Genomic DNA, 14869 nt, shown 5'->3' on the forward strand with positions numbered 1-14869 from the left:
TTAAGTTTCGTACCATTTCGTAATACTTTTCATATTACTACAAAAATGTAATACTTACGTGAAACGATTGTGAAACCCGATAAAAAAGCTTCAGTGGAAAGTAAAAGTATGAATAAGTACTTTTGTAACCATTGTAGTTACACAAGTACTATACATTCGTTAAATAATTACTTAACTCGTCAAAAATACAATATAAAGTATATCCAACATCGAGCATGGAACATGGAACGTTCTACCATACTCGAAAACCGAGAAAAATTGGTGAAAACTTGTTACAAAATTTGTACGTATGAAAACTTCGTCAATATAACACGCTTTCCATTATCGAAATAATTTTTTAGTCTGCATCCGCTCGTTTAAAGCGGAAGTTCTCCACGTGTATGGATTTGTAATCGTGAAAGGGGTTGATTTCAATTAAAACGCCGAACGTAGTGGCTGAGAGAAGTTTAAACGTTTATACCCGACACGCGTGCAAGTTTCATCGGCGAGACCCGCATAAACAATCTCCGAAACAGTCTCGCTGGAAAATCAAATGGAAGAAAGAGAGAGAGGAAAGGGACGAAAAAAAGAAGGAAAAAAAGAAGAGAAGTGGAGGTCTTCAAACTTCATTTTCCACGGCGCGAGACTTTCACTGCTGCCTTTCTATAAACAATCCTCGAAGCACCCTCGGGGAAAAATACCGCCACCCTCCTCGAAACTTAATCTCCCTACTTCTTTTTCAGTAGATTTATTCGTAAATTCGTGCCACGCACCGCCGATACAAATTAAAAAGCAGACTGGAAATTCAACTATTCGTACTGGTCAACGAGTATCGGGAATTTAAATAGTTTGAGAGTTTCACGATGATTTTGGTTTATTTTGGTCGGGATTAGACGAAGTTAGAAATTTGAGGTTTTACGATAATGTGCCTGGAATGGGGTAATTAATTAGTTTGGAGAGATTGATCTTCGCAATTCATTAGTTTGAGGAGATTAATTGGTTTTTAGATATTTAGAAGCCAGAAGATGTTAATTAATGTTAGATATTCGGATTAGGAAAATGTAACAGAAGAGATAATAGAATTTATTAGTAATGTACTTGGAAAATGGTGGAAAGATGGATAATTCGTCTTCTGTGTGTTTGCAATTAATTAGTTTAGATAGATTGATTGGCCTCTAACTGCTTCAAAGATAGAGGTTGTTTATTCGTGATGGACACTTATTTAATTGTTGTTAGAGATTGGGAAGTTTTAAGAATATAACGAAAGAAGTAACAGTATATCTTTATAAAGAATTTGAAAAAGGTGCAAAGAATAATTTTCTTTCTTTTGGTAATGATTTTTTTTGGTATCTAAAGTACCAAAAAATCCTTTCCAACTTCACCATAACTACCCAAACTCCATTACCTCAATCAAGACATGCCCCATGAAACGCAACAAACAAACAAAAATCAGAAGAATGTACTTTAAAAATTCCCAAGAACCATTCAGACAAATTTAATTTTCGTCCCCCAACTGAAGCACCTTTCCAGTTTGAATATTTTCTAAAGGCTATCTCTCCATTTCTGCTTTCTCTGTCCATTTTCCATCCTCTTTCTTTGTCCACATTTTGTCACGAAACCGTCCACTGTTTGCAATCGAGAGAGGGGCATCGTGCACGAGGGTATATTACCATCTCGTCATGGCTGATGTTCGCTTCTGAATGCTTTTCCCCCGGAATATTTCCATATTTCTTCCGGTCGCCATATTTGTTTTCGCTATTGCCGATATTAAAACCAGCGGAGCGCGCCACTTCGACGCGACGTTTATCGTTCAGTTTTCCATAGGAGTCGTAGCGATTCCTTACGGGGCCCTCGAGGACATCCCCTACAGATGTTGCGATTTTTATGAGAATAGAAAGGAATTCCATATTTCTGATCTCTAAACTGAACGGTTATCGATTCGAAATTGGCGGGAGTTAATTCAAGGTAATCCGTGATTGTTACAATACAGGGTGATTCAGCTAAGTGGGATCACATAAAATATCTGACTTATTAATTATTGTATAGAAAGAATTATTGTATATTGTATTAATAATTATTGTGTTCTTCAGAAGAAAGTTACACTGTCTCAAGACGCATATGTAAGAAATTTTTTACCGAGGTAATTCTTTTATCAGATTCCACGATCATCGGTATTTTCTTATAGTGGAACCCTATACTTATAATTTTATTTAATTCCAAAGTCTAGGATTAGTCATGTTTTTAACTTAACTTGATAAATTTTCAAACTGTATTTTCTCGGCAACTAAAAGTGAAACAATTTTATTTTATATTTTTTCTTATTCTTTTCCTCACATGGAATCACATAGTAAGCGCTTTTATATTTTATATTATATTTACACATTATTCGGCCAGCTTCTGTATATACGTTTTTTATAGTACGCACATTGTTTAGTAAATAATTGAAATTAATATCTGAATTTTTCTCTAAACTTGCCTTACTTAACGAAACTTCATGGATACCTACTTTTGTTATCTGTCCACTTATCTTCGTCCTCGGCTGTATCTCGCTACATTAGATTTAAAACCAAAGTAAAACGAGCAGATGCTATGAACACACTGGACGAATCGTAGTTCCACGATACAAATAGTCTACCAGTAAACAAACGTGAAAGAATCGGAAGCAAAAACGAAAGAAGAAGTCGAAGTTAGGTACGGAGACACAAAGTCGTAACGCGACGACGCAAAGAGGGAGGAAAATGAGCTGAAGAACAGGAAGGCACGGAGAAGTTGCCGTGCAAATGTGTGCGGACACACTTACGCTTGAGGTGGCCAGCTTCTGCGAAGCTTCGCTGTCGGAAAGGAAGATTTTTAAGTTGGAACGTCGCTAATAGAAATGGGAGCTAGTTTGAACCGGAGAATGAGATGTCAACATTAGCCGTCCTCGTGGAGTAGTACCAATTACTGGACCGGCGGAAGATGGAGGCTTGAATCATTCACCAGCTTCCGGTCGATGGACCGTGGCGCGAGATTTGGTTCAGGATAATTCTGGTTCTGTTTGTTGAATAGCTATGAAAGGATTTTTTTCATTTTCGCTGAGAAAATAATTTGTGTTTAAATTGATTCCATATCTTTTCAAAGAGAATTCAAATTTTAATTTATTGCTTTATTGCAATTTATTGTAATCATGCGAAATTACAAGAAGAAAGGAAAAGATGTTACAGAAGTTACATAGACAGTTATAACACAGATGATGTTTCTGTAGAATTGTAATATGAAAAAGATGTTTGAGCTCGAAATATTTATTATATATGTAAATTTGCCTAAATATTAAATGGAGATAATGAAATTTTTATTCAAATATTAATACGCATTCATATAAGATACGAGGTATATAAAATAAAAAAGATCGAAGGGGAAAAAGTCAATCGTAGAATTTAAATTCGATCAGATTAGATTTTGAAGTGAAGATGTTGGATTTATAGTAATTAAAATAGTAATTTTACGATTTAAAAACTAATCTTTTTACATTTGTCCAATTGCATATTATTTTAGTACTATCTATAATATTTATACAAAAGTTAAGTTCTACAAGAGCCTTATTAATATTTCAACCACTTTTTCATATTTATCTTCGTTTATCAAATTTTCCTAAACGATCAAAGAAATTAAAAAAATAGGTTAAACAAATCAATTTAGCTGGAACATCATGACTAGAATTCGCGATTAAAACAAATTAGAAGTTCAAGCGAAAACAATTCCGAACTCGTGGGAATTCGATAGACACGGAACTTGTTAAACTTTGAAACTTCGTAAACTCGGAGCTTAGAGTCTTGGCCATGAACTTGCACCATCACCGGATCCCATTGCATTACTCGATAATTGCAATAACTGATTTCATAGAAACAAAATTGCAAATATCCTTCTCTTTTTCCAGCAAACAGAAAATTTCTTACAGTGATATTCCTTAACAATTTGCTAATAATTTCTCAATGTCTGTTACAAAAGAACATCGTTTGTACCATTTCCTGAAGAGTTTAGACAACGAAATGATCAAAGGGGGGAAATAAAAAAGACTGTACGTGCCTTTTCAAAAAAAATTCTTTTTCCCTTAAAAAGGCTGTTTATATGGAAACCAATATCGTTAAATATGGAGGCAAGTGTTATTAATTTGTAGCATTTCGTATGTGATATAGGATGTATGTTACACGATTCGTCTCCGAGATTAGGCTAAATGTGCCTGCGAGCTCCTCGTGCTCGGACATGTACGTTGCGTCTTGGATTGCAAGAAGAATTTATTTTTATTTTCGTTGCTCGTCATTCGTTACGTGACCAGTCCACGCGGACAGCGTATAAATAAACGTAATATAAACACATATATACACCCGCTATACCTGTGGAAAACATAAAACGTGATGAGTAATATGAATGTTGGAAAAAAATGGAAAGACGAAGTGACGAGAGATGCAAAGGTAATGAACGAAAAAGAATTCGGACATCAAACAAGAATTATAACAGAGAAGAAAATAAAATTACTCGCCATCGACATTAAAGATAAATCTGCTTCGTTTATCCCATCAAGGCAGAAAATGTGTACTGGTACTTTCACTTAAAATATAAAATACCTTTTGTTATTGATTAACAAACGTTTAAAATATAAAACTAAAAATATTGTAAAATTATATAGAATAGCACAGAACCTATAATAAATAAGTTTCGTTATATTCTATCGATAAACTACATTTCGGCGAATAAAATGGTATTTTCCACGAAACTTTTGTTTCATCACTTGCAGCCTTATTTATTTCCGCTTTTCAATTTTTATTGAAATATTTTTATACAAATATCGCATACAAAATACATATTAGTACATGCTATTAGTATAAACAAGATAATAATTAATAATAGTATAAAATAATAATAATAATAATAGTATAAAAATATAAACAAGACAATAATTCTCACCTGCACAACGAGATCTTCCGATTAACATATCTGTTTAAAACATAAGAAAATCAAATTTAAAATTATAGATATATCCATCCGCGCCCCAAAAAGACCCTTCAGCAGCAATCATCAACCCTCTTGAACAGCGTCTCGCCATCATCTTCGCCACGTAGTAAGCCCATTATCTTACAACCCTACCTATACTTCAACCTGAAGCACAAAAGAAAACCTATCGTCCCATCGATTGTATCGTTCCCCGGAGACGCGGGAGACACGTCATCCACCTTCGTCACCAACCCACCCGTTACCTCACCCGTTAACGATGAACGCGTTAACGACGTTGGCACGTCGCCGCGATACGACGTCGTCGAAGGCTGCTCCGTCTACTGTTCTTGGGTCAGGATAGCGTCGCTGATAACGTTGCTCGTTGCGATGACTAAGGAGGACGCGCAGGTGTTTCCGTGCGACGCGACGTGCAGCATGCACAATGTTGGCCCAGTTGGTTACGAAACAAACGTATCATAGGCGGACACGACGTGATGTTCACCGTGATATCCTGCGTCAGCGAACACACGGTGTCTCGTGTATACCTGTACTGATACAGGAGACGAGAGAGAGAGAGAGAGGGAGGATGAGGGAGAGGTTAGGTGGAAGGTGATACCTGTTACGTGCAACCGACCGACATAAATATGTATGGGACATGAATGGCTGAGCGTGTACAGGACGAGAGTAGAAGCGGCCCGTTAGCCCGTGCTGGATTCGGATGGACGGATGGGGGTGGATATCTGTTTACGTATGGATGTTTTGCACACTCTTCGCGAGAAGAATCGGGAGTAATTTCGTTGCTGTGAATGATACGCCACGCGGTGGTGATTACGAAAAAATTTGTTAAACATTTTTTTTTTTAAGGAGGATGAACTGTAAATGTTTATTGATTTCCGGGGTGGTTGAAAGTGCAATTTTTAGTCGTATCGACCTGTAAATTGTTTATCATATAAATGCGTTAAAGCATTGTACATTGTCGCGGAAACCATGCACACGTGCCAATTTTCAAGTTGATCGGATTTGTGGGAGTGGGCGAAAATTCAGTTACAAAATTTTCTTAAATACAAGTGAAGCTAAATAAAAGTATGTAAAAATACACATAGTATATTTAAAAGCATGTATATAAAATATTCGAAGTATGGTACTTGTTAAGTATATATTTAATATTTAGGGGGGGGGGGCTGGGTTTCGCAAGATTGTGATTAGGCGATTAGGGAAGCGTTTGCGAATTACTCTTTTCCTCGGTTTAGGAGAAGAATGGACTGCATATGATTAGATATTTATAGGAAATTTGAAAACGGTGAAATACCTATAATATTTAAAAATACATAAAATATTCGAAGTATAATACATTTACTAAGTGTAATATTTAGGAGATGAGTATCACGGTAGGATTTGGTTACGTATAAACGGTTTGTACGTTCTTCGCGAAGAATCGAGAGTAATTTCAATTCATTTTCATCGACTTTCATACGTATTGCTGCGAATAGTACGCGACACGATGGGAACAATTTAATAGTTTAAAGACTTTTTCTTATCACTATGAAAATTCGATACGTACGTATTTACAAGGCATCAGGGAGAATAGACATTTACGAGGGACGTCGTTTGAAAATGAATTGTACGACAGGTAGAATTGACACGTGAAGCGGAATAACGTCAATCGAAGAAAGGACTTTGAACGGTATTTCATAGAGGCATTTGTACCATGGAACGTACACTTGCTGGCATGTTTAAACATTTGCCAATATTTCACTGTCCCTTCGCGTTTCCTACGAAATCGATAACGAATAGGAGTAGAATGAAACGATAGAATCATTTTATGGAACAAATCGCTGCTTCGAATGGTTTCGTTGATATTTCAGAACAAATTTGATATAAAGCTCTTTAAAATTACGTTTACTATGTGCTCTATTTGAAAAAAAATACAGATATATAAAATTGTATTGCACTTTTAAAAGAATGATTGAAGATTTTATTACCCGTAACAATCAAACATTGTATACGTAAAATTTATTTAAAATTACATTCGTCTACAAAAAATAACGATTACAAAAATGCTTTACTATTTCAGACTTTCTATTGCAATAAATGACTATTTTGGAAAAGTACAAATAAAATTTATCAGTTTTTATAGATGAAAAATAGATAAACCATGTTTTTCTTCGTTGAAGTAATTCCACTGTTTCGATAATATCACAGACCAAGCATTATAATAGCCAAAAAATTAAATTACTTTCTCACGTTCCGAAGAGGCTAACTAAAAATCATTTTATTATCTTATTACTCGATGAAACAAAATCTCTGATTCAACAAAGGATTATGTCATAAATTATTATCAAATAAAATTAAATTACCTTTTTACGTTTGAAATGCCATATCTAGGAATCAGTTTGTTATTTCATTACTTCGTTAAAAATTATTTCGTAAAAGGATTGTGTCGCAAATCATAATCGAGTCAAATTAAATTACTCTTTCACGCATGAAAAATAAATTCAATTGGATGTTATTTTATTATTTCATTACTTCGGAAAACAGGATTATTCTTCCATCAAGAAAGATTATATCACAAACTATAATCGATTAAACTGAGATTACTTTTTCAAACTTTAAAAATAATTTTACTATTTTACTAACTCTTAAAGCGCAATTGTTTTCCTATTAAGAAGAATTATGATACAAAATAAGAAACTAAATCGAAGAATCTATTTTTTACGTTCATTAATGATGAAGCATTGTAGAAAAATAATATAAACTATTTTAAAACAATATATTTGAATAATAATACATATGTATAAATATATGAATATAAACAATAAATAAAAACAGCAAATAGAAATAATACGTTTTAGAAAAATAATACAAATTTTTCCAAAAACTAATTAACCATATAACTAAATATAACTAAATCAAGACTATTATAATCGTTTATAACTCAATAAGAAGATATTGATCGAAGATCAAAGTTTTTAGCTTTGTCAGCAATTTCCTCAAATTAAAAGCTCCGTCACTGCTACAGTTTCTCCATTACTCCTTTAAATTATTCAAAAAACAGCTTGTCTATATTGCGTTGGCATTGGTTCAAAGATCGTGCGTGGAATTATTCCACCTTTGTTCGTAAAAATATTCTTCTTTCTTGACTCGGTTCTCATAAGAAAAGGGGATCAAATGGGATAGTTTCACAGGCGAACGAACGCTCGATTGAAATACGTGCCAGGAGAATCTGTCGCGAACGTGCGTCCATAGGGCATTCGAAGATTTTACAAAGTAGTTCGAAGCTTTTACGTAAACGCCTCGTCTTCCGTTATATGAACTTCTCGATACTTCGGTTGAACGAAAGAACGATCGTCTTTCACTGCGCTTTCGTCGCGTAATTATCGAGTGAGAAGTTTCGTTCAACGAAATTTTGAAGTTGCCGCAAGTTTCTGCAAGATTTTGAGGCTCCTACGAGAATTGGGCCATGGAAATTTCCAGATGTGTATCAAGTGATTTTATATTATTAAGGTAGTTTTGAGGAGAACGTTGTGGTTTACGAATACTCGAAGTTGTTCGCGATTATTATTTTCAGCCGGGTATAATTAAACTTGGTTTTTGAAAATAATTCTTCTAAAGTTATTCTTTTTACGCAAATATTAGAGATATTTGTGATTTTTATCGTCCTTATTTTTGTCGTTTTTAGTACGTTTTGCAGTGACGTGTGATAATTAGTAAGTGTTAACAACTGGTCCATCATTATAAAATACAATAATAAGCGTTCGTTAAAAATAAATCTCAATTTATTTTCTCTTTTCTAAAACATAATTTTATAAATAATATATTAAATATAGCATTTGAATCATATATGTATATTCAATAATAATACATAATAGTACTTAATAAATACATAATACAGCCGGATACTTTTTGTGGCCAATTATAAAAATGGCAAAATAAACAGAGACAACTATAACAAACAATGCCAATTCAAACCTTAAAACGATGTTACAAACGAAATCGCACGCTATCTTCAACGTCATAAAAAATGTACGTGTTTCTCTGGAGAGCACGCGAAACTTGGAACAAATTACCAGAGAATTTCCAAACTGGAATTGTTTCTCGACGTTAAACCTCTTTTTCTGTACGAATCTCCATGAAAGGACGAATGTTTTCGAGGAAAAAAGTGCTGAATGGTTCGTGTGTTCCGTTGTTTCACTGGGTGTCTGAGACAACGACGTGACAAGAGGGCTGGATGTTGCCCTTCTTGGAGAAAATGAAAATGCGCCATCCAGACGCTGCGAAGACGACAAAGCTTGGCCGACAGACGTTTGACACGAACAGCCGCCGGTGTGACTCGAAGAAAAACTTCAAAAAGAATCGATAGACCTCGGCGCAGACCCCTTTTCTCCTCATATCCTGTTCCTGCGAGAGGATAGAAGCCTCGAAGACGTGTCAGACCTTCTGATATTGGGGATAATGGAAGTGTCGTAAAAATGAAAGCCACGTGTACCGTTTTCGGTACATTCTGAAACTGGTTTTCAGATCGAATGATATTTTTGTCATTGATCGATAAAGTGCAAGAAGACAATCGCTGTTAATTGTATGCGATGCACTCGGTTTACTTTAATTTATAATCAGCTTGTTACAGTAGAAACCACTTAGGGAATTTTCAGGGAATAAACAAAGAAAGACGTAAGGCTAACTATTTTTCTATTCGTTTTCCCCTTCTTTCATACAATAAGTTTTACAAAATAAAAGTCAAAATATCTATCAAATTAGTAGTGTTTCGAAATAAATAGATTAATAATTTTTTATAGAAGATTGAAAAATATATGGTTCCATTTAAAAAAAACTGGTCATTTTGAAATCACGAAAAATATGATCTTAAGACAAAATTTGTATTCGCCATGATATCTGTCCCTCCGTACCAAACAATTTATTTCTTCGTCATCTTTGCGTGTCGTTGAAAATAACGAAGACATCGCCTTGTAGCGAAGTTAAAGGCGTATTTATACGCCTTCCGCAGTTAAAAGAAAGGGATTGACAATGAGTTTTCAGATAATTTTACATATTTATCAAAGTCTATATATATTGAACATCGAACGAAAGAAAAAACTAGGGGTACAGTCGATAAAGCTCGAATCGATTGCCACTGGCCCGTTTCCTGCGACTCCACGTCCACGTATCCATCCTGATGCCTCGTGACAAGAACGTGCATGCGCCGTCCCACTGGTGGACGACAGTAATCGTACTTCCGATTCGCATAGGGCTGTCGAGCTGCAAGTTACGAGCTATTTATCTCCGTATTTTTATTCCGTCGGGAGAGACGATATTAAATTGCTTCTTTCACATCCAAGAAACTTGGCCCCGTCGGGGCTGTCTAGCAACCTCATTTCCTGTTTCTTTCAGGGCCATTCACGTATTGTTGGATACCTTCATGCGTAAAAACATTATTTGATGTAATGAACAAAAAGACCGTGTGCGTACTTAGGAAATAAGCACCAGCTCGAATGTTCGATCGAGGGTAATAAATAGCTACTTTGGTTCGTTCGATTCCATTGGAAATGGATTGGAAATATTTATTGGGCAGAGAAAGAAAAATGTTTTGTCGTGAAGTTTAAAAAGTTTAAAAAGGAGATGTAGAATGTTGGGAAAGACTGTTGCGTAGATTTTGGAATTCCTATTTTTCTGACTTTGGAAGATATGACATTTCAGGTATTGTCAATAACAATAGAAGGTACAGGATTTTAAATATCGTTAATAATATAGAGAGCATAGAGTTCTACATATTGTTAGTGATATAAAAATATCCTCAATAAAAAGATATTATAAATAACAATGAAAGCAAAGAATCACAAATAACGTTTTCTTTGGCTACAGAAGATATAGAATTCCAGATACTGTTAATAATATAGAAGATCCAGAGTTTCAACTATTGTCAACAATATAAAAAGCTCCTTGATAGAAGGATACCGAATAACAATAGAACCGAAGAATCTCGAAACTTGTGAAAACTTCAACGATACAAAAAAGCTGGCAATCCAAACTACGAGATAGCTTCGACAAGTAAAAATGAAGAAACTAAGTGAAAACAATCTGCACATCACGATCGTTATGAGGAGTAATTTCATTTTCGCTGAACCGGAGGATTCAAGGGTCACTCGAAATGTCCGAGCGTTTACGTTGGCGTGGAGGGTAGTTACACGCGAGCAGCTTAGTCGAAATCTGGTGGACGAAGCAAGGATCTTGAAAAGAAGCAGAAGAGAGCCGAGGTCCGGCGAATCGAGCGGCCGTTGGCTCCGACTAAATTGAAAATTTCACGCCTGACGGTACGTCGGCAGCGGGATTTCATCGACAGATACCGAGGATTTTGCATAACCTCTCGCGCGGATTGGAATCGAGACGAAAATATCGAAGCTATCGCGTTATTTCCCCCGGATCCATGAAATCCACGCATAACCAGCTTTTGTTTTCGATCGTGCCGCCTGCTTCCGGCCTCCTGAAGCCGCTTTCCATCGGGAACAGTCGCGCTCCAAAAGGAATATCGGCTTCGATCGCGTTACAAAGATGTGCAAAATAAAATTGTTTTGTTTTCCCGTACTGAATGCGATTGATCGATCGAAGATAAATTCTTTTAATAATTTCCTGGTTTATTTGTGATCTGTTATAAATAATGACAGGTAAATATGGTAACATAATGCATGTAAATAATAGACATCCAGTCCATTGAGACATTTTCTGTTTGTAACGTGTGTATATACATGTTTTAATGTAGTTTGAATCTTTAATTTGCTTTCATAGTTTGATATCGATTAGAAGATTGGAAGCTACGTAGAAAATTGTTTTATCTACTGGATATTATAATGAATTTAATGTATATATGACGTTAAATGTTTTATACATTTTTGCATATTTTGTCCATTCTGTGCACTTTTAACAATTTGTTATAATCGTTATTGTGTTTTATCTTCATTATATGGAGCATTATAAATTATGAAACATTGCATTGAATGTTAATGTGTGTTTATTCTTCATGAATTTTATATGAATTTAATAATGTTCTACATTCATTAAATTGAATATGTAAAAATTTATAAGCATTATATTTAATGTTATTTAATTTCCATGGTGAATTGATAATTATCTTTTGCGATTTCTATATTCATTTGAATGATTTTCATGTCGAATGATTAATATTTTTAAACTGTACGTAACAGAAGTTAATTTGTAATTCGAATTAAAGTTCTTCCGATATGAAATGTAAACGATACACTTCTCGTTTGTCGATTAAACAATTTTTCAAGATTCTAATAATGTTTCGAACCGCAAAAGCTTCATAAAACTTGAATTTATTGAAAAATTTATTTAGAGAATCGTCAAAATGAAGATACATGTTTCTATACCGTTAATAAAAACTATTTTCGATGGAAAAATAAATGAAATGTAAATAACGTACAGAGTATAATGATTTAAAGGTATATTTTTTCCATCAAGCTCTCGCGAAATATCAAAAACAAAACAAAAAAAGAGACGAGATATTACACACAAAATGAATTAATACATGAAGATAGTTCTCAAAATAATCCAACAAAACGTATTTATCACGCGATTCTTCATTTATCAAATTTTATTACACACAAATATATCGTGAACGATACCAAGAGATTGATGATACTTTCCAGCAATTTTAATATTTATATTCATTACTTACTTCCATAATATTATTTCACATTTATATCCGCTGGCTAATAAATCATCAAAGGCGTTGTCCCCATTATATAAATTATTACTCGGTGAAGAATTGAGGAAAACGAGCATTAACGATCAATTCTACGGGATACTCGATGAAACTTCAAGTTGAGCTTCGTTTCAAATAATCTACGTACACTTTTTATTTATCGGGTAGACATTCATCTCGTGTATCTAATTTATTGATAACGATTAAATTGGGAGATAAATTCCATTGTAAATTGTCCATAAGTGCTGGAATATCTGTATTCTTTCGTTAAATAAATTATTTCGCCGTGCTACATTCGCGGATATAAAGAGCAGTAAGTAATTTCACGAGTCGGAAGAACATTTTGTTTTTCGTGATTTTTAATGTACGACCTCGTAATATATGACGTGTTTCCGGATATACACCGCCGTTGCAACGGAAGTTAAATAAAAAGCTGCGTAAAACGAGGACGCGCGAGCGAAACGTTGAAAAATGATATTTCTCGCGGACTTTGGGCAAAAACGCGTGAAATCGAACAACGAATTAAATGATACGATGCACGATATATATCGATGGTCTGAACCGTGGGAAAGTTGCACAGCTTGTAAAGCTATTTCAAAGGGATTATTTGAAACGTGGCGTTCGCAGGCCGCGTCAAATACTGGAGATTAACGTCGGCCGCTGACGTATTGCGTTACTTTGACGATGTAATTCACCAGTCTCATCCGTAAACGCCATAAATCACGCTGGACTTGTAATTAAAACATTTACTGATGACAAGAAACAGTCTAAATGAAAGCTTAAGGAAAACTGGTATTGTAGCGGAATAGAAACTGCAACGCTGTTTAATTGATTGATTATGGTACTTTTAGGAGGTGTACCATTTAATCATCGATAATAAATTGAGCCTCTGAGAAATCAATTTTATCACGCTGGACTTGTAATTGAAACATTTATTGACGCCAAGATCCAATCCAGATGAAGGCTTAAGTGAAATTAGTACTATGGTACTTAGAAAAAAAGCTGCAGTATCGTTCAACAAATAGATTATATTACTTTTATGATATATCATTTAAAAGTTGATAATAATTTGAACTTCTCAGAAGCGAATCTGATAAGCTTATTACGCGATTGTCAATTTCATAATATCGTAAATTGAACTAAATTCAATGTTTCCCTTTTTTAATCTATTCCTATGTCAATTTTAAGATTTTTCTTAGTGAGAAATTGATTTGATCGCAGGTGGAAGGTTCGTGGTCACGTCTCAGGGGGACCTGCATATCCGAGCCGCCAGACCGGAAGACGGCAGAGCCACCTATTCGTGCTTAACTTTTCACGCGTTGACCGGTGAAAGAAGAAGAAGCGAGCCTGCAACGTTAACAGTCGCAGGCATGTTACTTGTATTTTTACATAAACCATATTTTTCTCTCACTGCTGAACATTTCTCTGCTTAAGCATTCTATCCCCATATTACCAAGATTCTCTTGCTACAAAGCAAATTTAGATATAATGTAACTATTACTAAAATACTGTTTAATTTTTATATCGCTATAAAATTAATTCGTTATTACCCTTCATGTATAATATCATTTATAATCATAGCAATGTTACAACTTAATTTATACTTTCACAATCACTTAACATTCCATACTACGAATTGCAGAAACTTAAATTTGAATGAAATTTTAATTGAAGTATTAAATAACAATATCGATTGCAACATTATTTAATTATTATTTCATTCATAATTGCGTCGATATCAAAATTTCACTCGGACTTCTATATTTACTCACATTCCGTATTATACAATATGAATTATATTATAGAAATGTTAATTTAAGTTCAATTTTCATCAACTGTCAAAGAGAATGAATATTTAATAGAATATATATCGCTTAACTTTTAGAACCAACGGGATCTATGCCACCACGGTTGATGCAGAGATCTCAGATCGCCATCTCTGCTGAAAGCGGCTCGGACGTTCATCTAACTTGCTCAGCCCAGGGGACTCCACCCCCGCAATTTACCTGGTATCGCGATGTTAACGGTTGGTTTAATTACGGGATTGTTTACTGTGTAATCTAAATGCACTATAGCATCATATAATCCAACGTGATCAAACCATATCAGATCATAAGCATAATATCGTTTAAATAATTATAATTCCAACGACTGCTTTTAAAAAATAGATCTCATGTGAATTTGGTTACAATGGTCACTTTATAA

At 34.6% G+C, this 14869-nt stretch overlaps 1 protein-coding gene across 5 annotated transcripts in view; it reads left to right on the forward strand.

The window, feature by feature from the left end:
- Positions 1 to 14869, forward strand: part of LOC122566114 (Down syndrome cell adhesion molecule-like protein Dscam2) — a 314600-nt gene that overhangs the window by 278483 nt on the left and 21248 nt on the right. For all 5 annotated transcript variants that reach the window (XM_043722870.1, XM_043722867.1, XM_043722868.1 and 2 more), the window contains exons 7-8: positions 13886 to 14032; positions 14550 to 14690. In XM_043722870.1, coding sequence (XP_043578805.1) covers positions 13886 to 14032; positions 14550 to 14690 — 288 coding nt within the window. The remainder of the gene's footprint in view (positions 1 to 13885; positions 14033 to 14549; positions 14691 to 14869) is intronic.

Source organism: Bombus pyrosoma, linkage group LG3 (assembly GCF_014825855.1).
Source record: "Bombus pyrosoma isolate SC7728 linkage group LG3, ASM1482585v1, whole genome shotgun sequence".
NCBI classification, from domain to species: domain Eukaryota; kingdom Metazoa; phylum Arthropoda; class Insecta; order Hymenoptera; family Apidae; genus Bombus; species Bombus pyrosoma.